This window comes from Lynx canadensis, chromosome E1 (assembly GCF_007474595.2).
Source record: "Lynx canadensis isolate LIC74 chromosome E1, mLynCan4.pri.v2, whole genome shotgun sequence".
Taxonomy (NCBI): Eukaryota; Metazoa; Chordata; class Mammalia; order Carnivora; family Felidae; genus Lynx; species Lynx canadensis.
In genome coordinates this window covers 43,943,014-43,966,303 of record NC_044316.2, presented here as the reverse complement: position 1 = coordinate 43,966,303, position 23,290 = coordinate 43,943,014, and the positions used below count along the sequence as shown (strand labels likewise).

General features: G+C 36.5%; 1 protein-coding gene and 1 pseudogene across 1 annotated transcript in view; one reads left to right on the top strand and one right to left on the bottom strand.

The window, feature by feature from the left end:
- EFCAB13 (EF-hand calcium binding domain 13) overlaps positions 1-23,290 on the bottom strand; it is a 111,386-nt gene that overhangs the window by 36,843 nt on the left and 51,253 nt on the right. The window contains 6 exon segments of the mRNA XM_032591226.2: positions 6,837-6,911; positions 10,495-10,638; positions 16,516-16,587; positions 17,823-17,860; positions 17,862-17,958; positions 19,985-20,479. Of these exon segments, the coding sequence (XP_032447117.1) occupies positions 6,837-6,911; positions 10,495-10,638; positions 16,516-16,587; positions 17,823-17,860; positions 17,862-17,958; positions 19,985-20,479 (921 nt within the window).
- On the top strand, positions 4,537-4,663 carry LOC115501941 (annotated as a pseudogene).

Genomic DNA, 23,290 nt, shown 5'->3' with positions numbered 1-23,290 from the left:
CCAATGGAAAAAAGACAGTCTCTTTAACAAATGGTGCTGGGAGAACTGGACAGCAACATGCAGAAGAATGAAACAAGACCACTTTCTCACACCATTCACAAAAATAAACTCAAAATGGATAAAGGACCTGAATGTGAGACAGGAAACCATCCAAACCCTAGAGGAGAAAGCAGGAAAAGACCTCTCTGACCTCAGCCATAGCAATCTCTTACTTGACACATCCCCAAAGGCAAGGGAATTAAAAGCAAAAATGAACTACTGGGACCTTATGAAGACAAAAAGCTTCTTCACAGCAAAGGAAACAACCAACAAAACTAAAAGGCAACCAACAGAATGGGAAAATATATTTGCAAATGACATATCGGGCAAAGGGCTAGTATCCAAAATCTATAAAGAGCTCACCAAACTCCACACCCGAAAAACAAATAACCCAGTGAAGAAATGGGCAGAAAACATGAATAGACACTTCTCTAAAGAAGACATCCGGATGGCCAACGGGCACATGAAAAGATGCTCAACGTCGCTCCTCATCAGGGAAATACAAATCAAAACCACACTCAGATATCACCTCACACCAGTCAGAGTGGCTAAAATGAACAAATCATGAGACTGTAGATGCTGGAGAGGATGTGGAGAAACGGGAACCCTCTTGCACTGTTGGTGGGAATGCAAATTGGTGCAGCCACTCTGGAAAACAGTGTGGAGGTTCCTCAAAAAATTAAAAATAGACCTACCCCATGAGCCAGCAATAGCACTGCTAGGAATTTATCCAAGGGATACATGAGTACTGATGCATAGGGGCACTTGTACCCCAATGTTTATAGCAGCACTCTCAACAATAGCCAAATTATGGAAAGAGCCTAAATGTCCATCAACTGAGGAATGGATAAAGAAATTGTGGTTTATATACACAATGGAATACTACGTGACAATGAGAAAGAACGAAATATGGCCCTTTGTAGCAACATGGATGGAACTGGAGAGTGTGATGCTAAGTGAAATAAGCCATACAGAGAAAGACAGATACCATATGGTTTTACTCTTACGTGGATCCTAAGAAACTTAACAGAAACCCATGGGGGAGGGGAAGGAGAAAAAAAAAAAAGAGGTTAGAGTGGGAGAGAGCCAAAGCATAAGAGACTCTTAAAAACTGAGACCAAGGGGCGCCTGGGTGGCGCAGTCGGTTAAGCGTCCGACTTCAGCCAGGTCACGATCTCACGGTCCGGGAGTTCGAGCCCCGCGTCAGGCTCTGGGCTGATGGCTCGGAGCCTGGAGCCTGTTTCCGATTCTGTGTCTCCCTCTCTCTCTGCCCCTCCCCCGTTCATGCTCTGTCTCTCTCTGTCCCAAAAATAAATAAACGTTGAAAAAAAAAAATTAAAAAAAAAAAAAAAAAAAAAAAAACCTGAGACCAAACTGAGGGTTGATGGGGGGTGGGAGGGAGGGGAGGGTGGGTGATGGGTACTGAGGAGGGCACCTTTTGGGATGAGCACTGGGTGTTGTATGGAAACCAATTTGACAATAAATTTCATATATTGGAAAAAAAAATAAAGTCATCTACAATTACCGTATTATTATCAGTAAGATTGCTTATGTTTGTGATTAATTTATAAATTTGGGTTCCACCAAGTTGGGGGCATAAACATTTACGATTGTTATCTCTTCTTGATGGATAGGCCCCTTAATTATGACAATAATGCCCTTCTTTATCATCTGCTACCGTCTTTACTTTAAAATCTAGTTTGTCTGATATAAGTATGGCTATTCCAGCTTTCTTTTGACTTCCAGTAGCATGATATATGGTTCTCCATCCCCTCACTTCCAATTTTCAGGTGTCCTCAGGTCTAAAATGAGTCTCTTATAGACAGCATATAGATGGAACTTGGTTTTTTATCCATTTTGATACCCTATGCCTTTTGATTGGGGCATTTAGCCCATTTACATTCAGAGTTATGACTGAAAGATATGGATTTAGTGTCATTGTGTTATCTGTAGGTTTCATGATTGTGGCAATGTCTCTGGTCCTTTGTAGTCTTTGCAGCATTCCACTCACAGAGTGCCTGCAGGGTTGGTTTAGTGGCCATGAATTCCTTCAGTTTTTGTTTGTCTGGAAAAGCCTTGATCTCTCCTTTCGTTCTGAATGACAGCCTTGATGGATAAAGGATTCCTGGCTGCATATTTTTCCTATTCAGCACATTGAATATTTCCAGCTACTCCCTTGTGGCCTGCCAAGTTTCAGTGGACAGGTCTGCTACTACCCTTATGTGTCTGCCTTTGTAGGTTAAGGCCCATTTGTCCCTAGCTGCTTTCAGAATTCTCTCTTTATCTTTGTATTTTGCCAATTTCACTATGATATGCCTTGGGGCTGACCTGTTTCTGTTAATTCTGAAGGGAGTTCTCTGTGCCTCCTGGACTTGGATGTCTGCTTCCTTCCCCAGATTAGGGAAGCTCTCAACTATAATTTGGTGAAATAAACCTTCTGCCCCTTTCTCTTTCTTCTCCTTCTGGAACTCCTATGATACAGATATTATTATATCTCATTGAATCACTTAGGTCTCTAATTCTCCCCTCATAGTCTAATATTTTCCTCTCTCTCTCTTTTTCAGCTTCATCATTTTCCATAATGTTATCTTCTATTTCACTTATTCTTCCCTCTGCTCCTTCATCCTTGCTGTCTCTGCATCTAGTTTATTTTGCATCTCATTTAGTGCATTTCTTAATTCATCATGACTATTTCTTGTGTCCTTGATCTCTGCAGCAATAGATTCTCTGCTGTCTTCTATAGTTTTTTCAAGCCCAGCTCTTAGTCTTATGATGATTATTCCAAATTCTTGTTTAGATATATTGTTTATATCTGTTTTGAGCAATTTTTCTGGCTGTCATTTCTTCCTAGAATTTTTGAGAATTCTTCTGTCTAGTCATTTTGTCTAGTTTTCTGTCTTTTATGTGTTTTAATAGTTTGTTATGTGTCCTGCCCCTGTGAGTACTACTGTGTTAAAAAGGGGTCATATACTATCCAGGGCCTGACCCTTCAGGAGGTGTTTTTGGAGTGTGTCACATGCTCTCTGTTGTTGTGACTCTGGTTGCTTTATACCCCTACTCGCACTGGTGGTTTGGACCTTCCACCAGGCGTGCTTTGATTTGTTCATTGAAGTAACCCTGGAAAAAATTAAAAAGGGGAGGGGGTGGAAGAAGCCTTATCCCATAGAAAGAGGGAAATGACAGGGGCAGGGAAAGAGAAAAAAAATTGAGCAGACAGAGAATCAGAGAAACTATACGGCTTAATCTAGAGAGAGAGAGAAAAATAAAGAAGGAGGAGGTACAGAAGAGGTGTAAAATGCATAGATTAAAAATGCCTGCTTAAACAAATTAACAACCAGAATAGAGAAGGGAAGGAAGAAGAAGAAGGAGAAAAGACAAGAAAAGAAAATAGGTATTACCAAAAATCAAATCAGAAAATGAAAAACTGCCGGACCGTTGTCCGAAGGTGCCCTGGAGCCAGTGGTTGTGCTGGTCTGGAGGAGGGACCCTCTGGTTGGGTAAGTGGCAATTCTCCCTCCAGCAGATATGCAATTGCCAGGCATGGTGAGGCAGGGTTTGGTGTAAGCAGTCCAACCTCCCCTGGGGGCCTGCTGTCCTGTTCCCTGAAGCCCCACCATGTTGGTGATTGGAGGAAAATGGCATCATCGCAGTTTCTCCTCCCTAGACCAAACCACCCTGTTCAGGCAGCCCTCATAGCACAGCACAGCACAGGCACGATCTGGTCAGTTTGTCCCGCTCCACAGTCTCCTGCACCTCCCAGGCACTCAGCTGGGATTCAAACCCCAACGTCTTAAAGGATCCCACTCCACACACCCGGTTCTGGGGTGGCACCACTCTGCCAAGCTGACACAGGGCCTCTCAAGATAGAATCTTAAGCAGGATCCATGCCCAGCACAGAGCCTGATGTGGGGCTCCATCTCACAACGCTGCGGTCATGACCTGAGCTAAAATCAAGAGTCGGACACTCAACTGACTGAACCAACCAGGCACCACTCTACCCAAGTTCTAATCTTAATTCTACCACATACTAGCTATGTGACTTCTTTAACCTCTGTGCCGTGGTTTTCCCATCCATAAAATAAAAATAATAGAGTTGATGTGAGAATTAAATGAGTTAATAAATAAAAATTATTTAAAACAGTACTGGCACATAGTAAACCCTCAATAAATGTGAGTAATATAATAAGTATTATTGTTATTACTTTGTACAGACAAGTCTAGAATTATAATTGAGATGCCTACTTAAAACCAGGGCCTGGGTGGCTCAGTCAGTTAAGCGTCGACTTCAACTCAGGTCACGATCTCTCAGTTTGTGAGTTCGAGTCCCCCATTGAGCTCTGTGCTGACAGCTCAGAACCTGGAGCCTGTTTTGGATTGTGTGTCTCCCTCTCTCTCTGCCTATCCGCTGCTCGCACTTTGTCTCTTGCTCTCTCAAAAATAAATAAACATTAAAAAAAATTTAATACAAAACAAACAAACAAACAAAAGACAGGGCCCAGCTTTGCACAGTGGCAGTATCATAGCCAATGAGGTTTATCCGAGGCGCGATTATTGCTAATTGAAAACTTTTCCCAAAAAAGACAGGGCCCCGGAAAATCTTTCCATCTGAAAATTATTAATAAAAACACTTTAGTCACCTTTTTAGGAATTCAAGAAGAAAGCCTGTTCTCTGCCAGAGGTATGGATAGAAGGAATAAAATCTCCAATGATAACCTAAATCCCAAGGCCATCATGTGTGAGTGTCAGGTTCCAGATCAATTTATACAATACATAAATCTCAAAGAATTAATATAAAACTGTCACCAGCTAATATCTTTATGGAAAAAAACTAAATTGGATCCCAATTTCACTCTAAACATAAAAATCAATTTCAGGTGAATTAAAGACTTAACTATGAAAAAGAAAAACTTAAAAACTTTTAGGAGAAAATATTGGGAAATATCTTAACGTCATCAAAATAGTGACAGGCTTCTATTTTCCTTTTAAAGGCTAAGTTATCTGCTAAATGTGAGAAGGGCTAAGGTTGGAGTAGGAATGGAAGTTTGAGAGAATGGAGATTGTTAATTAGTTATTTCAGAGAGTAAAAGAATAAACTAACTGGGAGAGGGTGGGAATCACATAATTCCTAGGTAGTGCTGAGGGCCACCAGACACTGATGGTCAAGATTTCAAAGTGTTCAATCTGCTGAGCTATATGATTTTCTCTAGAAATGATGTCAGCCACGAGGAGAAGCCAGGGTTGGGAGTTTTGTCAGACAGGTGCAACCAAAGGGCAATTTAGGGTACTGAAGACTTTAGGGTATTCGAGGTACACAGACCAGAGATTTTCAAGTGGATAAGGAAGAAAAGTGAAAACAGGGAGACTGGTGGGTAAGGACGAAGTTGAGGGATAAATGGATGGAAGGTCCCAATGAGGTATACAGAACCAATAAGCTGTCTGGTGAAGAAATGAGCAGCCAGATGAAGAAAAAAGGAAAGCAGTGAATATAAATGTGCAATATTTAACAACAAGAAAGGAAATTTAACTATAGATACGAGTAAGATAATATACTATACAACTCTGTGCTAATAAAACTTTTTAACTCAGAGTGCCTGGGTCGATCAGTTGGTTAAGCATCCTACTTCGGCTTGGGTCATGACCTCGCTGTTTGTGAGTTCGAGCCCCACGTCGGGCTCTGTGCTGACAGCTCGGAGCCTAGAGTCTGCTTAGATTCTGTGTTTCTGTCTCTTTCTGCCCCTCCCCGGCTCGTGCTCTATCTTTCTCTGTCTCTCATAAATAATAAAAATGTTTAAAAACAAAAACAAAAACTTTTTATCTCCATGAAACTAAAATTCCCAGGATAAATGAAGTGACTAACAATGCAAATAATCTCTTCATCCAATTAATCTATTATGTTCCACCTTGTATAGAAAGCAAATTAAATTGATTTCTAGTGTAAGGTAAAATAACTGTTACTTAAAATGCACTATTACCCGATAGCTAAGCACAAAATAACAAAATACTACTTTTCGCTTCAATTTTTAAACTAACTTCACTCCATTTAAAATATACATATAGGACCTTATATTTCTTTACAGTGAGCTTCTGAGTGGCCAAGACTGTCTTTCTCATCTTAACAGCTCATCAGCTTAACAGAAAGCATATATAACAATGGCTCAGTAAGTATTACTGAATAAATTGGAAGATGGAAAAAAATATATAAACAAATGAAAGAGGAAATTTTGCATATGAGTACTCAGCGCTAGTCACTAGATGGCATCACTTCCCCAAATTGGGAAGACATTTTACATCTTCCAAAAAGGAATTTTATATACACGGTTCTAGCTCTTTATAGTAAGTGTGAGGATAAACAGTAAGCTCGTAAAAACTTTCAATTCATTTGCACGTGGAAGTGCTCGAGATTTAGAAATCATGAACAGAGAAGATTGAAACCAAACATCAGCAGTAAGCCAGGCATCTGTTTGGCTGACGACCTACAGGATGACTGCCTCTTTTAGTCTACTACACTCTTCTAAAGTTTGTCACACCAGTTGGTCCACTAAAAGCACAATATATGTTGGGGTGGGTGGCTCAGTCGGGTAAGTGTGTCCAACTCTTGAGTTCCGCTCAGGTCACGATCTCATGGTTTGTGAGATCGAGCTGTGCACTGGGCTCTGTAACTGACAGTGTGGAGTCTTCTTGGGATTCTCTCTCTCTCCCTTTCTCTCTCTCTGCCCCGCCCCTGCTCTTTCTCTGTCTCTCAAAATAAATAAATAAACTTGAAAAAGTAAATAAAAGCACAAAATGTGAGTTCTTACATAATTTTTCAGAGAAGCGTTCCGTATTGGTCATCATTGTATCAATGAAATCTTTAAAATTCACTTTTTTCGTTTCTAAGGAGAAAAGAATATTTTCTTCAATATCTTCAAATGTTAATTATGACAACTATTGAATTATGTAAAATAAATTACAGGGAGATAACATGATTATAGCCATCAGCTAATACCACTAAAAATATATGGTTCTAAGAGGAAAAAGCAATTCAACACACAAGGAGAAAGTAAAACTGAAAAATGCCAGGAAAGTTAATCAAAATCCTTCTAGTTACAAGCATACAACATTTTTAATTTTAACTTACATTATCTTGTCTTGGCCTGACAACAACTCAAGGATATGTCGGTAAAGAATTAGTGTATTATTCTATATATTTTAAAAAATACTTAGACATGATATCATGATTTTTTTCCCCAGGTCACAAAAGGAAATATGAGATCAGAGATTAGAAGTGAGCTTTCTTGACCTCTGGTTTCTCCCACCTCAGGCTACCATTCACATTGTTATCTTTATTCCAGTATACTTTTGAAACTATTAAACGTTTTAATAGTCATTCTATACTTAGAAAATGTCTTTCCTTGATTATATATAATATCCCAATATTAGAATGGATAAAGATTTCTAAGAATTTTCTAAGGCTGCATATAAAGGTTTTATATAAATAGGATGAGCTTTTGATAACACTACTCCTTTATTTATCCCACTAAAAACATCAAATTCCAATTCTAATCTATAAAAGATAAGGCACAGCCTATTGCCTATTTCCAAGATAAAGAATCTTTGAGAAGTTTACTTTAAGGAGCACCAGATTACTTTGTATTCTTAACCAAATATTTAAAGACTTGAAAAAAATGAGACTTTGAAAAATTCTAGGGGAATGTTAGAGTTAATGAAGATTTACATTCACTAACAGGAACATATAACTTTCTAAAGCAATTGATTCCCTATTTTTGATAATGTCTATTTGATACACAAATGTTTTAGCTGAACCACTGAACCCGCCTCCCATTTGAAGAACATTATTGTTTTAAGGACAAAATTACTTTTTATTTTTATTATTTTTTTTATATAGTTTATTGTCAAATTGGTTTCCATACAACACCCAGTACTCATCCCAACAAGTGCCCTCCTCAATGCCCATCAGCCACTTTCCCCTCTCCCCCACCCCCATCAACCCTCAGTTTGTTCTCAGCATTTAAGAGTCCCTTATGGTTTGCCTCACTCCCTCTCTGTAACATTTTTCCCCCTTCCTCTCCCTCACAGTTGAAGAGCATTATTAACACCACTGCATCTGATTCTGTGCTTCCCCCATTCTATTCTACTGCTTCTTTACAGAGAGAACATTGCTGAATTTTTTAAAATTAACCAAGGTCTTGCTTTTTTACATATAATTTTACACAGGATAAACAAAATATTCCTTAATTTTGTTTTACAGCTCTATAAAAATTATCACAATCTAGACTTGCTTTTTTCATTCAATATTATATTTCCAAGAACCATCCATATAGTATATTGCTATAGTTCATTTTCACTAATGTACACATTATCAGTATTTCATTATGCATCAGTGGTAAATACCACAATTTATTTATACATTCTATCACCGATCATGTTGTTTCTTTTTGTTCTTTCCTTCCTTCCTTCCTTCCTTCCTTTTTCTATTAAGATCAGAGCTGCTATGAGCATTTTTAACATGTCTCCTTGCACATCAGTGCAGAGATTTTCTGGGATGTATCACTAAAAAATGGATTTTCTAAGCCATGAAGTATGAAAACCTTACAGAATACTACATAATGTTTTTCAAAGTTCTTTTACCACTTTTGCCTTATTTACCAACAACTAAATTAACAGACCTTAATTTTTGCCAATTTGGTCAGGATCAAAAGGTATTTCATTGTGACCTAAATTTTGCATTTCCCTGATTACTATGATGTATAAAAAGACTTCATATGATTATTAGCAACTTACGTTTCTTCATCTGGCAATGGCTGTTCTTGTAATTTGGCCATTTTTCTCTTGGGTTGTTAATTTATAGGGGTTTCCTATTTATTCTCCACAATGATCTTTCACTGTTATGAGTGTTACAGATAATCTTTACTCTGGAATGCCTGGGTGGCCCAGTCGGTTAAGCATCCAACTTTGGCTCAGGTCATGATCTCACAATTCATGAGTTCAAGCCCCGCTTAGGACTCTGTGCTGACAGCTGGGAGCCTGGAGCCTGCTTCAGATTCTGTCTCCCTCTCTCTCTGCTCCTCCCCCACTCATACTCTGCACCTCTCTCTCTCTCAAAAATAAATAAACATTAAAAAAAATTTTTTTTAAATAATAATCTTTGCTCCATTTGTGGCTTGTATTTTCATTCTGTTTGTATTACCTTTTAATAAAGAGAAGTTCTTATTTTTAATGTAGTCAAATGTATAAATCTTTTCTGGTTAGTGATTTTGTATCTTAAAAATAATTCCTTGTAACTCTAAGTCAGAAAATTTTTCTTCTTTCTCTAAAGAGAATTTTAGTGTTCGTATCTGGAAAGCGTTACTGAATATGATACATAGGTAGGGATCCAATTCTATTTTTTACATTTGAATAATTAATTATTCCAGCACCATTTATTAACTGGTGCTTCCCCTCCCCCCCAGTAATCTGCCACCTCATTATATATGTTTCCTTATATGTGTGTAGATCTATTTGGAAGTTACTTATCCTGTCCTATCAATTTCTCTATCCCTGTGCCATTTTCACACTGTTTTACTTACTGTAACTTTATAATGAGTCTTAATATCCAGGGTAGCAAGATCCCTCCAACACCACGCATACACCCCATCCACGTTTTTCTTCCTCAAGAGTGTTTTAGCTACTCTTGATCTTTGTTTATGCATACAAATATTAGAATTAATTCATCAAAAAGTCAGGGTTTTATTAGAATTGCTTTAGATAAGTAAATTAATTATGAGAATTGGCAGACTTGGGGGTCTCTGAGTCCATTAATATGGGATATATTCCAATTTATTTAGGTATTCTATAATGTCTTTTAACAAAGTCTTATCATTTTCTCACGTAAGGCACATAACTTACATTTGTTCTATGCCTTTTTTGCTTTTCATTATGGAAAAATGTTAATACACGCCAAAGAAGAAATATATTGTAATAAAAGTTCACATACTCTTCCTGTACTCTTCACATACTCTTCATGGCCATTCTTATTTCATCTATAGCCCCACACACTTGTCTATCTCACAACCACCCTTTCTCTTTAGAAAAGATGCTGCTAAGTTATAAGGGTATAGATACTCAAAACTAGTACCTTCCTTATGAATTATAGGCTTTGGCATAATAAAGAGTCGTTTGTCCCATTTAACGACTTTTGTCCTGACCTCTTCCTTGTCAGAAAGCAAAACCATAAACTCTACTTTCTTTTTGTTTGTACTTTTGCCTATAGGAAAAAAGTGTCTGGAAAGACTGTTAATACTGGATATTTCTGGATCATGGGATTTTGTATGTTTTGTTGTACTTTTGAGTATTTTTCTGTATTGACTTCATTTTAATGGACTTTTTTCTAATCAAAAAAAATAAAGTCATTATTTTGAGGGAAAAAAATAGCAAAGTGACCATCTTTTCACATGTGTCAACCCAGTTTTCACTTACTGTCAACTTCAGTCAACTCTGTGATCTTCTCAAATTCTGGCTTAGAAAGGTAAACTCCAAAATGCTGAAGACAAGTATTCATATCCTCATAATCAATATTTTCATCTTTAATTTTATCAATGGCTTTAATGACATCAGTCAACACTGAAAATAAAGCAGTATGCTAATGAGTATTAAATATAAGTCAAAAAGAAAACACCAATAGTAAGATGAATTTTAGTTCTAACACTAAATAAACAAGCATAGAAAATAACTTCAGGGGGCGCCTGGGTGGCGCAGTCGGTTAAGCGTCCGACTTCAGCCAGGTCACGATCTCGCGGTCCGTGAGTTCGAGCCCCGCGTCGGGCTCTGGGCTGATGGCTCAGAGCCTGGAGCCTGTTTCCGATTCTGTGTCTCCCTCTCTCTCTGCCCCTCCCCTGTTCATGCTCTGTCTCTCTCTGTCCCAAAAATAAATAAAAAACGTTGAAAAAAATTTAAAAAAAAAAAAGAAAATAACTTCAGAAATGTTATATATGAAAAGAATTACCAGAATCTTTAATACTTAAAACCAACAAAGTACAAAATGAGAGCCAAAAATATATTCTACTTTGCTATCATCTCTGTATCGAAGGAAGTGCCAATTTAATTGCAATTTAAGTGCACAGGAACAAAAATATTATACAATTTCCCCATTTAATTTTCTAACAATTTAAACTTTCTTAGTAGTCTGTTTCTTGGTAGCAGATACAGAAATAAGTAGAAAACTTTCAATCCTGAATAATGAATTGGGGTAAGGTTTTGTAGCAATACATGGCTCAGTCCCTGGTTAATCTTTTATCTTCTGTATACATAAATATTATCACTTGGAAATAACTATCCCACATGTCTTTTTATGATACTTTGGAATATATGCTTCACAAATTTGGGCAGTATTCCCTCCATTAAATTTAAACACATTTTTACTGCAATGAAAGCTTTCATGTTTATTTTTGAGAGAGAGAGAAAGGCACAGCATGAGTCAGGGAGGGGCAGAGAGAGAGGGAGACACAGAATCTGAAGCAGGCTCCAGGCTGTCAACACAGAGCCAGACATGGGGCTCAAACTCAGGAACGGCGAGATCATGACCTGAGCCAAAGTGGACCCTCAATCAACTGAGCCACCCAGGTGCCTACGCAATAAAATTTTCTTAAAATAACTTACAAACACATAGAATTGTTAAGGGGGTCGACAGGTATGCATGCGGGTGTGTTTTTGTGTAAATTTTAGAACAAACTAAACTCAAATAGATTTTCTCTAATAGAATATTAGGATAGGTAAAGTGAGGAAACTGGGCAGTGGAGGGCGTTAAAGCCATTATCAGGAGTTAATCGACTTTAGGCAGTCACTGGACGTCATTATGGATTACTAAACAAAGAAATGATCAAAATGATGTCTGAATTAGATGATTCTTAAAATGATTCTTAAAAAGGTAATTTTTATGTATAAATATGTAGAACAAGATATATGATACTATCTTGTGAAAGGAATTTTTAGATGAAAAAAATTCTCACTTAAAAGTAAATAGCTGATGGGGCCCCTGGGTGGCTCAGTTGGTTGGGCACCTGACATCAGCTCAGGTCACGATCTCATGACTCATGGGTTTAAGCTCTGTGTTGAGCACTGTGCTGACAGCTCAGAGCCTGAAACCTTCAGATTCTGTCTCAGTCTCTCTCTGCCCTCTTCCTCTCTCGTTCTCTCTCTCTCTCAAATATAAATAAACATTAAAATTTTTTTTTAAAAAAGTAAACAGCTTGTGAGTGATGTCAGTAAGATGGTTAAGTAGGACGCCCTGGACCCTTCTTCTCCCCACAAACACACTGATTCAGCAGAAATTAAAAAATAAATTCCTTTTGTGATAAATCAGAAACTAACTGACAGGCTCTTGTATCCCAGGAGAATGCAAAACAAGACGTACTGAAGCTGGTACAGACATTTGGGACACCCTCCCACAAGTGCTGCCTCCAATGCAGCACCATATGATCCAAAAAAGACTCTAGCTCCCAGCTTCACCCAAGGGGAAGAAGAGTTTGGTCCACATATCCAGAAATTCAGCTTTTCCAAAATGCCTCCCCAGAAGATTGGCTTCTGTTTTGCCAGCCTTGGAGCTCTGATGGGTCTAGCACAGTCTAGTATTTGGGGTAGAATAAAGCGATGGCTTGGGCTGGTAGAAGGCAGTGATCCTTTCCTCTGTTCAGCACAGGGTTAGATTAAAATTCCCAGCTCTTAGTTTCCTCCTGGAGAGGTAAAGAGTTTATCCAGCACGTCAACTTTTTCAGGGCGTCCCAAAGAACCATCAGCTATCTTGTCAGTCCTAGAGCCTGGGGAAGGAAAAAGGTGGTAGAGGCCTAGGGCCTATCAGGCTGGGCCGATGGGTGGGGGTCTTCTCCTGTATAGGGACAGTATGTGAGGACTGGGAGAGCTGCCTGCTTTTTCTCTTGCACAAACACCAACACAGAAAGTCCAAATGGAAATTTAATGACTAAAAAATATGATGACTGAAATTAAAAGTTCAGTGGATGGACTCAACAGCTGAAAGGAGAGAAAGGTAAGAATCAATGAATTGAAAGCAACTGAAGTCATCTGATGAACAAACTGAGAAAATAAACTGAAGAAAAAATGAACAGTTCCAGAGACCTGTAGGAATATAAAAATGATCTAACATTTGTGTCCATCAGAGTCCCAGAAGAAGAGGAAGAGACTTAAAAAGGCACTCAAAGAAATAATGCCTGCACACTTCCCAAATTTTTATCAAGAGACATTAACCTACAGATCCAAGACAAAAGTGGACCTCAAACAGGATAAATCCAAAGAAATCCATGTCAAGATCCATCATAATTAAACTTCTGAAAACTAAAGACAAGGGAACATTTTGAAAGCAGCCTAAGAAAAACACTATAGGGAAAGAAAACCGATTTGAATGACAGGATTTCCAGCAGAAACCATGGAAGCCAGAAATAAGTGACACAGGATTTTTCAAGTGCTGAAAGTAAAGAACTATCAACGTAAAATCCCATATTCAGAAAAACTATTCTTCAGGAATGAAGAGGAAATCAAGATGTTCTCAGATGAGAGGAAACTAAAAGAATTTGTTGTCAGTAGACCTAAGAGTGGATAAAGGAAGTTCTTAAACAGAAAATAAAGGATAAAACAAAAAAAACTCTGGAATATCAAGAAGGAAAAAAGAAAATGGTAAGTCAAAATATGGGTAAATATAGTAGGCTTCCCTTCTCTTGAATTTTTTAATCAAGTCTGATGGTTGAAGTAAAAATAATACCACCTGATGTGGTTTTAAGTATATATAAGGAAATATTTAAGGTAATTATATCATAAAGGAGGGAGCAATGTATATGGAGATAAGGCTTCTGTATTTCACTTGAACTGGCAAAATGATGACACAAATAGAGTGTGATAAGTTATGTATATATACCTGAAGCAACAACTTTAAAAGGTATACGGAGAGATATACTCTGAAACACTATAGATAAATCAAAATGGAATTCTAAATGTGGGCAAAAGATTTGAATATATATTTCACCAAAGATATATGAACAGCTAGTAAGCATGTGCAAATAAACTTGACATTATCAGCCATTAGGGAAATGCAAAATTAAAACCATAATGAAATTCCACTACACAATTATTATAATGATTATAAACACAAAGATAATACCTAAATGTGGAGGATAGGAAGAAACCAGAATCCTTACACATTGCTGGTGAGAATGAAAATGGTAGAGCCACTTTAGAAAACAGTTTGGTAATTTCTTTAAAAGTAAAACATAAATTTACCATACACACTAGCAATTATTCTCCTAGGAATCTACCCAAAAAACATGGAAACATGTCCACAGAAAGACTGCAATGCAAATGTTAATTTCAACATTACGCATACCAGTCCCAAACTGCAAATAAGCAAATGTCATAAATTGGTGAACCATCAACAAAATGGAATATACCTATAAAATGTAATATGGACTTACTTAACCATACAAAGGAACAAACCACTGATACATACAACAACATAAATTAGCCTCAAAAAAGTGAAGTCAGGCACAAAAGACCACATGTTTTATGATTTCATTTATATTAAATGTTAAAAAAAAAAAAAGGCAACTTTATGGAAACAGAAAGCAGATCAGTGGTTGCCTGGGAATGGAGGTAGAGATTAACGGTAAATGGGCACAAGAGAATTTTAGGAGTGAAGGAAATGTTACAGACCTGGATTGTGTCCACTTCTGATTATATATTCCAAAGAATTGAAAGCAGGGGCTCAAAGAGGTATTTGCATACCCACATTCACAGCAGCACTAGTCACAATTGCCAAGAGGTAGAAGTAACACAGGTGTCTATTAATGGATGAATGGACAAACAGAATGTGGCATATACATGCAATGTGATATTAGCACAAAAAGGAAAGAAAAATCTGACACGTGCTACAACATGGATGAATCCTGAGGGCATTATGATAAGTGAAATAAGCCATTCATTCATAAAGACAAATACTATATGATTCCAGTCAAGTATCTGGAGTAGGCAAATTCACAGAAACAGAAAGTAGAATGATGGTTGTCAGAAGCTGGAGAGGCACAGATGGGTGGTTGTTGTTCACTGGGTATAGAGTTTCAGTTTTGCAAGATGAAAAAGTTCTAGAGATTCGTTGTACAACCGTGTGAATATACTTAACCCTAATGTTATTGAACTGTACAGTTACAAATGGTTAAGATGGCAAATTTTATGTTACGTGTTAGATACCACCATTAAAAATAAATTTTAGGGGCACCTGGCTGGCTCAGTCCAGAGCATGAGACAATTGATCTTAGGGTTGTGAGTCTGAGCCCCATGTGGGGTGTAGAGATTATTTAAATAAATGAAACGTTAAAATAAAATAAATTTTAAAAACAGTATAATGGGGGAAATGGGAGGGAGGAGTCGGCTACAACCAAGACACTACTTCACAAAACAACAATGAAACGGTGACTGAGTTCGTGAATGAATGATTACAAGGTAAAGCACTCAAGAAATTTGCTAATAGTGTCTTTAAGAACACCACTTAAGCAATTCATCGTAAGTGACAAATTATAATGTAGCTTTTTTTTTAAAGTTTATTTATTTTGAGAGAGAGAGAGCACACAGGGTAGGGGCGGAGAGAGAAAGAGAGAATCCCAAGCAGGCCCTGTGTTGTCCACAAGAAGTCCAACACAGGGCTTGAACTCACAAACCGTGAGATCATGACCGGAGCCGAAACCAAGAGTCGGACACTTAACTGACTGAGCCACCTAGGCGCCACAATAATGTAGTTTTTAACATGAGACTTCATGTAAGTATAAGAGAAAAATCTCTTCCTTTAGATTAATTTTTCTCTATCTGAGAAATCCTTTGGGAAGACACAAAAAGCTTATCTTTCCTTTTTAGCATATCAATAAACAAAAAGAAATAAAAACAGCAAGGCTAAGTATCTTTCATTTCTCATTTTAATCTTGCTGAAAAATATTTAATTATTTGCATAAAAACCCAAAATCATTGCAAGCAAAAATTTTTAACAAAACTGATCGTGGTGTTGATTGTATGACTCTATACATTTCATGAAAATTAGTGCATGAGTGAGTTTTATGTATGTAAATTATAGCTTAATACAATTTTTTCAGAAATGTTCTAAAACAAGGGAAACAAAACCAGTATTTCATTCAAACAAGTTCCTTATAAAAAAATTAAAAATCAAATCACCCATCAATTGCTAAAAATGGGGCTAATCACCTATTGGAATTCCTCATTACCTTACTCTACATTTATGTAGTACTTTACAGTTTTAAAAATCCATCTAACAATTCTGTGAGGGAAGCAAGTTAGCTATCACTACCCTAATACATCAAGTTTTCATGGCTTGCCTGAGAATTTCAGAACTATTAAGTAACTACCCAAAAAGCAAACTCAGTTCAGTTGAACCTCTTTTCAACCTAACCACTTCTTTCCTCCAAATCATTTTAAAATAAATTTCCTACCTACCATCACATTCAGGAAGACTTTGCTCCTTGGAGAGAGTGCTCATAAAGTCATCTAACTTCACCATTCCATTTCCTGTAAAATAAAGACTTTAGATCATGCATTCTTTATATTTTTGCATAAAAGGTAAATTCATACTTTCATACAACTATGAAAAAAATTACTTCTTCACTTCATCATAATTCTATTTCTCCTTTCATATCCTGTCTCTGAATTAAGTCAGTTCGTTTCATTTTGATAATTACTCAATAATTTTTAAATACCTATTATAAAGTGCAATGGACTGAGCTAGGTCCTCAATTTTTGATAGATATAGGAAAAAGGAAAGGTGACCATATAGATGGACCATGAGAAACTTAAGGAGTCTATTTCATACCATCATGAAAACCCAGTCAAAATGCTATCCATTAAGACACCTTGACAATACTGACCAATCCTGACAGACCCAAGTGTCCCCATTACTATCAGCTGATCCAATTAACTACCTATTTTTAGATATACACCCTCCACAGTGATCCTACCAATCCTGATAAGCAACATGAAAGGGCTCAATAATTTTAGTAGCACCTACACCTTAGATTTTTTTTTTTTTTAATCTTCTTTCCCATTTGCCTTAGCTAAGAAATTTTGCTCAGGTTCTAAGAATTCATTTCCCAAGAACATATTCCCAAGTCAGTCTTTCCCCAAAATGTTGCCTCTGCCCTCTCCTCAGCTGAACTTGTGTTGTGGATGGTTCTTACTTAATGATAAAACAACTTCTCCAATACAAAAGCTCTTCCTAGAAACTTAAAATCTGCCTTGAACTTACGCTGGTGACTGGGATATGCTATTTAATATCTAGATGCTAATCATCTGCCTTGATTGGTTAAGTATCATTAGCCCTAAATTCCTAGTTGTAGCACTTCCTTACCATTTTGGAATCTCCAGTTATTTCTTCTTGGATGCTTAAGCTATTTGCTCAGAGATTTTTGTACCCCTTGGATTTTGTGCTCTTATTGCCTGAACCTCCCTACAACTGGGCCAGCCTTTCCAGTACCTGTCCCATACGGGAAGGCATAGCTAGGGATAGTGATAGAGTGTTACATAACAATTCTGAGATATAAAAGGCCTAGTCCCTCCAAACCAATCCATTAGGGCAGATTTTCCAGGAATTTTTTTTTTCCACTTTCCATTTTTATATCTGTTCTTTTAGAATCTTCTTTAGCATGGCCCATTCTGTTCCATTCCTAGTTGAGAACTTACTCCATCATTTAATACTATCCCATAAAAGTATCTAATTTTTTCAAAAAGTTTGGTATTATCAGTCTCACCATTTTGAGTAGTCTTTGCCACAATCTCCTTGAACTCTGTCTGATAAAGTAACTCCTATTGAAGGCAAAAAGGACTGAAGTTCTTCTGCAGCAATGTAATTTTCTTGGAGTTTATTGATAGCTTCACAGATGTTTTCTAAATATACAAAATGTAGAAGACTATTCAGCCACAGAATTTATGTGTCTTAAGCAATAATTAGCACCCAAAGTCTTTAGCAATTAGAAAACAAGTTTTATCTAATTATTATTACCTCATATGACTGCTTTTTTCTTCGTATTTCTGTTGTATCTTACATTATACCTAAATATTTCCCATATAGCTCAAACAGAAAACAATCTTGAAGTTCTATAAATGTTTATAAACTACTTGTTTGGAGGAACAGCCTGTTCCAGTGACCCAGCCAATGCTGCTTGGTTCTGATTAAAATATAATGAACGAGTTCAAGAGATCACAACAACAAAGTGTTTAGTTTAAATTCCAGGATTCCAAGCAAACAATGAGAGTTCTTCCCCTTCCCATCATTTTAGGCTACCATGTTTTCAGTTCACAACCTTCAAAATCATAAAATCTTCGCAGTAGATACACATGGCCATCGTGAGTCCCCTAATATCATGCACTGAGATAGGCATAGTATCACTTCTCTGTAATTCCCACCAAAAATGCATAACCTGAACTTACGAAGAAATATAAGGAAAACCCAAAATGAGGGACATTTTACAAATTAACTAGTCAATACTCTTCGAAAGTGTCATGGTCATGAAATTATCCTAGATCAGAGGAGACTAAGGGACACATGACAACTGAATGTGTGATCCTAGATGAGACCTTGAACCAGGAAAAATACATTTATTGACCAATTGAAAAAAATTGAATAAGATCTTCAGAATATAAATAATATTGTATCAGTGTCAATTTCCTGATTTAGTTCACTGTACTGTGATTATACAAGATCTTAATACCTGGGAAAACTAGATGAAGAGTATATAGAAATGTCTTTCCCTTTGTGTAATTCTTATGATTTAAAAATTATCATAACAATGAAAAGTTAAAAATGTTTTTAAAATGTATATCCAATGACAGTCACATTTCAGAAATGTTCAATTACCATCAATTTATCTTGAGAAGTTATACCAGATAAACTATTTCACACTTCTCTTTACAAAGAATATTAAGTATGGCAAAGGTTGGCGACACCAGCAAGATAGATAAGCGCTTTCTTCCACAGGCTTCTTCTACCCAAGGGCTAAATGCCTACTACTCCACTGTTCCTTTAACAAGGGTTTTAATCTTACTGGAATATAAAGAACTCAGAATTAGGAATGAGGCACAGAGTAATAGTAGTGTATCAGTAAAGGAATCAGAAAGAACATTGTTGTGCCTCCTTAAAAGAGCACATTTTCTGTTCAACCGAGTTGTTTAAAATAATGTATTACTGTGTAAGAACCACTAGTATTTCACTAAGCACTCATTTTAACAATTACCTTCAATATTAAATGCAATAAAAAGATAAGTTACTTTCAAGAAAATAAACAACTTAAGTAACTTCAGCCAAGGACTATAGGAAGGAGTATTTAATTAAGTTCCACACACAGGACTTCTGTGATAGAGGTACCATGGAAGGAGGAAACTATATATTGGTTGGAAAACCTTGCTCATCTTTGAGAAAGACCATAAAGCCCTGGGGAACCAAACTGTAAAATAGTAGTTATTTTATCTTTCTTCATATTCCCATGTCCAAAAGAGATGATATCTGAAGCATTATCATATCATATTGGATATGGATATCATATATTTAAATGATGGAACCTGAACAAAAATTTCACATAGACTCCTTACATATTTAGTTTAAAAATTATAAAACAAGCATTTCCAAAAGAAAACAGGCCCTCTATTTCTAGGGAACTTGAGTGAGTTGAATTAATCTCTGAATAAACTTCTTGGTCAAAGTTAGGCATCTGAAAAAGGGAACACAACAATCTGAAAAGGCACAACTTAAAACCAGTGTTATATACACTGGTCTATATACCAGAAGTGGTGATTACTCAATAGTATTGACAAATGAAATGCAAACAACTGTCTAATCAATGGTTAATTCAGCTGGTTTCTGTGATGACTCAAGAACTCAAGGACCTATATTTTGACTTACATATATGATACTGACCCAGAGCATTCACTGCAATCTTTTCTTTCGACGAAACCTGTTTTAGGAGGCTGGAATGCCTTCTCACAGCTAGCTTCTGAAGTTTGGGGGTACTAAAATTATCACTTTTATCCAGAGACTTTTTGAGGCTTGTAATGCTCTTCAAGCTATGTGATGTAGACTTTGAGTCATGAATTTCAATCTTCTCTGAACTTTTCTTAAAGTTTATGCCATCCTTTGAATATGGTTCCCAGAATCCTATATCACTGCTATCAACCCCATTTCGGAATTTGTTTATTTGCAAAGGATTTTTTGATCTTTTAAATTCAAGGTAATCATTATCCTCCATAATTTTATGATATTGGAGGTGTTTTCTATTTAACTTTGGGAATAATGATGGTTCATGTAGTCTGGAAGAGAAACTGCTTTTCATCCTATACTGTGGATAACATTCTGATATATTTGATAACTTTCTGTTTGAAGTAGATTCATCCAAGGCTGATGATTCCATAACTGCTAAGCAAGAGAAACATATTTAATTATTCTATTTACCTGTACAATTTGTAATGGTTTTTAAAAAGTAACAACTAAGTCCTCATGAAAACTATTCAAGAAATTATCAATTGCTTAAATAAACAAAGTTTAAAAAGTTAAATAAGGTTAATATGTTGAAAAACTAACAGAGCTGATAACTAAGACTGAAATATTAACTAGGTTAAATATAATCTTCTGGTTTAATATATTTAAATTCTTTTATCCAAAGCTATTTGAAGTTACACCAAATCAAAAGTGATAGCCTACTGAAGTGTGTAGTTCTCATTCCCCACTCTGCCAATTTTGAAAGATTATAGGCTAAATATGCCAATACAGCTACAAATCCCTTAGTTATGAGCATACTGAAGTATAAGGAAGTTGGAGTGGGGAAATTTTTATTTATAAAATCAGAATACAGGGGCACCTGGGTGGCTCAGTTCGTTGGGCATCCCACTTCGGCTCGGGTCATGATCTCACTGCTCATGGGTTTGAGCCCCACATTGGGCTCTGTGCTGACATCTCAGAGCCTGGAGCCTGCTTCGGATTCTGTCTCCCTCACTCTCTGCCCCTCCCCCACTCACGTTCTGTCTCCTTCTCTCTCAAAAATAAACATTAAAAAAATTGTTTTTAATTTAACATCAGAATACAAATATTTACTCTCCTAAAGATTCTCAGTACTTGTGGGAAAAAATAGTTTGTATATAAAATAACCTCTTCAGAAAAATATTAATACAATGTCCCACTGGGGCTTCCTTTATAAAATTCATCTGATGGCTCAGAATAGTACCTTACATTTGAATAACACATTTTAAAGTATTTCAAATGTTATAATACTTGATTTTATGATAGACTATTATTCTCCTCTTAGAAGTTTAAAATATGTTTGATCATTGAAGGCAAAACTTATAAAACATTGTCTGAAGTTTTCAGTGTGTATAGTGGTAATACATAATAAAATTACAGCTTAACGGAGGGAGGGTAAAAAGATCTATATAATGGTAAAACTCCTATATTCCACTTGAAGTGGTAAAATATTTATTTTAGTATACTAGAAAAGGTTAAGTATGTATACTATAATCCTTAAAACAACCACTGGAAAAATACAGAGATATAGTGAAAGTACATATAGAATAAATTCACATACTAAAAAAATGCTCCCCAAAAAAGAAGGGATAAAATGGTTGAAAAACAGAGGAAAAAATAGAAAACAAATAATAATATGGTATACTTGGTCTGAATGTATAAGTAATTACATTACATATGATTTAAACACTCCAATTAAAATACAGGAATTATACAAATAAATACAAAAAATATCACCCAACTCTGTGTGGTTTACAAAATACTTCAAAACTGGTGATATAAGAAGGTTAAAAGTAAAAGGATGGAAAATACTTACCATCTAAGCACTAATCAAAAGAAAACTGGAGTTATATTAGAATCAGAAAAAGTAAACTTGAGAGAAAAGAAAATTACCAGTGATCACATACATATCGCATAATGATAAAAGAATCAGCTCACCAAGAAGATATAACTATTCTAAATGTGAATTCACCTAGCAACAGAGCTTCAAAATGCATGAACCAAAACCTGACAAAACTGAAAGGAGAAATAGACAAATCTACAATTATATTTGGAGACAATGTTCCTTTCTCTATAACAGAACTAGTAAAAAAATCAGCAAAGATACAGAAGAATGAATAACATGAATTATTATGCATGGGGGTAGGTATGTGATTATTAGGAATATCTATGTCAGAAAAGAAAAATTAATGAAAAAACTTCTCCATCAAAGACAAAATTAGAATTCAAAATAAACTTTGAAACGTTCAGGTAACAATAGCAAATTGAACAGCCTTCAAACACTCCATTTAAACTAAGGAATTTTGGGGATGCCTGGGTGGTCCAGTCAGTTAGGTGTCCAACTTCAGCTCAGGCCATGATCTTGCGGTTTGTGAGTTGGAGCCCCACATCAGGCTCTGTACTAACAGCTTGAAGCCTGGAGCCTGCTTTGGATTCTGTGTCTTCCCCTCTCTCTGCCCTCCCCGGCTCGCTCTCTCTCTCTCTCTCTCTCTCAAAAATAAACTAAAGGAATTTTTTAAACATCACAAATCCATAATAACAAAAAGAAGAGGAAAAGAAACTACTACAATTAAATTTTGGAATCTGGAAAGCTGATGAACTTAGTAGACCTGAAAAGGCTGAACCATAAGGCAGAATGGGGAAAGCCAAGAAGCAACCCAATTCAGAACACAAAAACTCCAAAAGCTCATAAATTAGTAGCATTTAGGTACCTCTAAAAGTGAGGGTAAGAGTGAAGCTAAAAAGAAAGAACTGGTTAAAATCCCTTTAAGTAGTAATCTGATACCTAGGGTCTCTTCACACGGCCATTCACTTTTATCCACTGGGCACAGCCAGTTATTGATTTTCTCCTACTCCAGCAGGAAAGTGACAATTCATCAGAAAGGGTTAAACACAAGGTCTCTGGATTATGGAATACTAAACACAATAGAGGGTAGGAGCATTACCTGCAAAACTCAGAGGGAGGCTTACACTGAATAATGGGAACTTCAGTCTTTCGTCTTATTTAACACCTGGAATTCTATGAAGCAAGGCTATACCTCCGGGAAGGATATTCAAAGTTTCTTTGAACACTCTGACCATCTCAAAAGGAAATATACCCTAAAGACAGTCATATTAAGGGTTTTCCAGGCAAATAGCCCAGCCAGACCACCCGATAGCAGGGTTTCTCAATCTCAGCAGTACTGGCATTTTGAGACAGATACTTCTTTA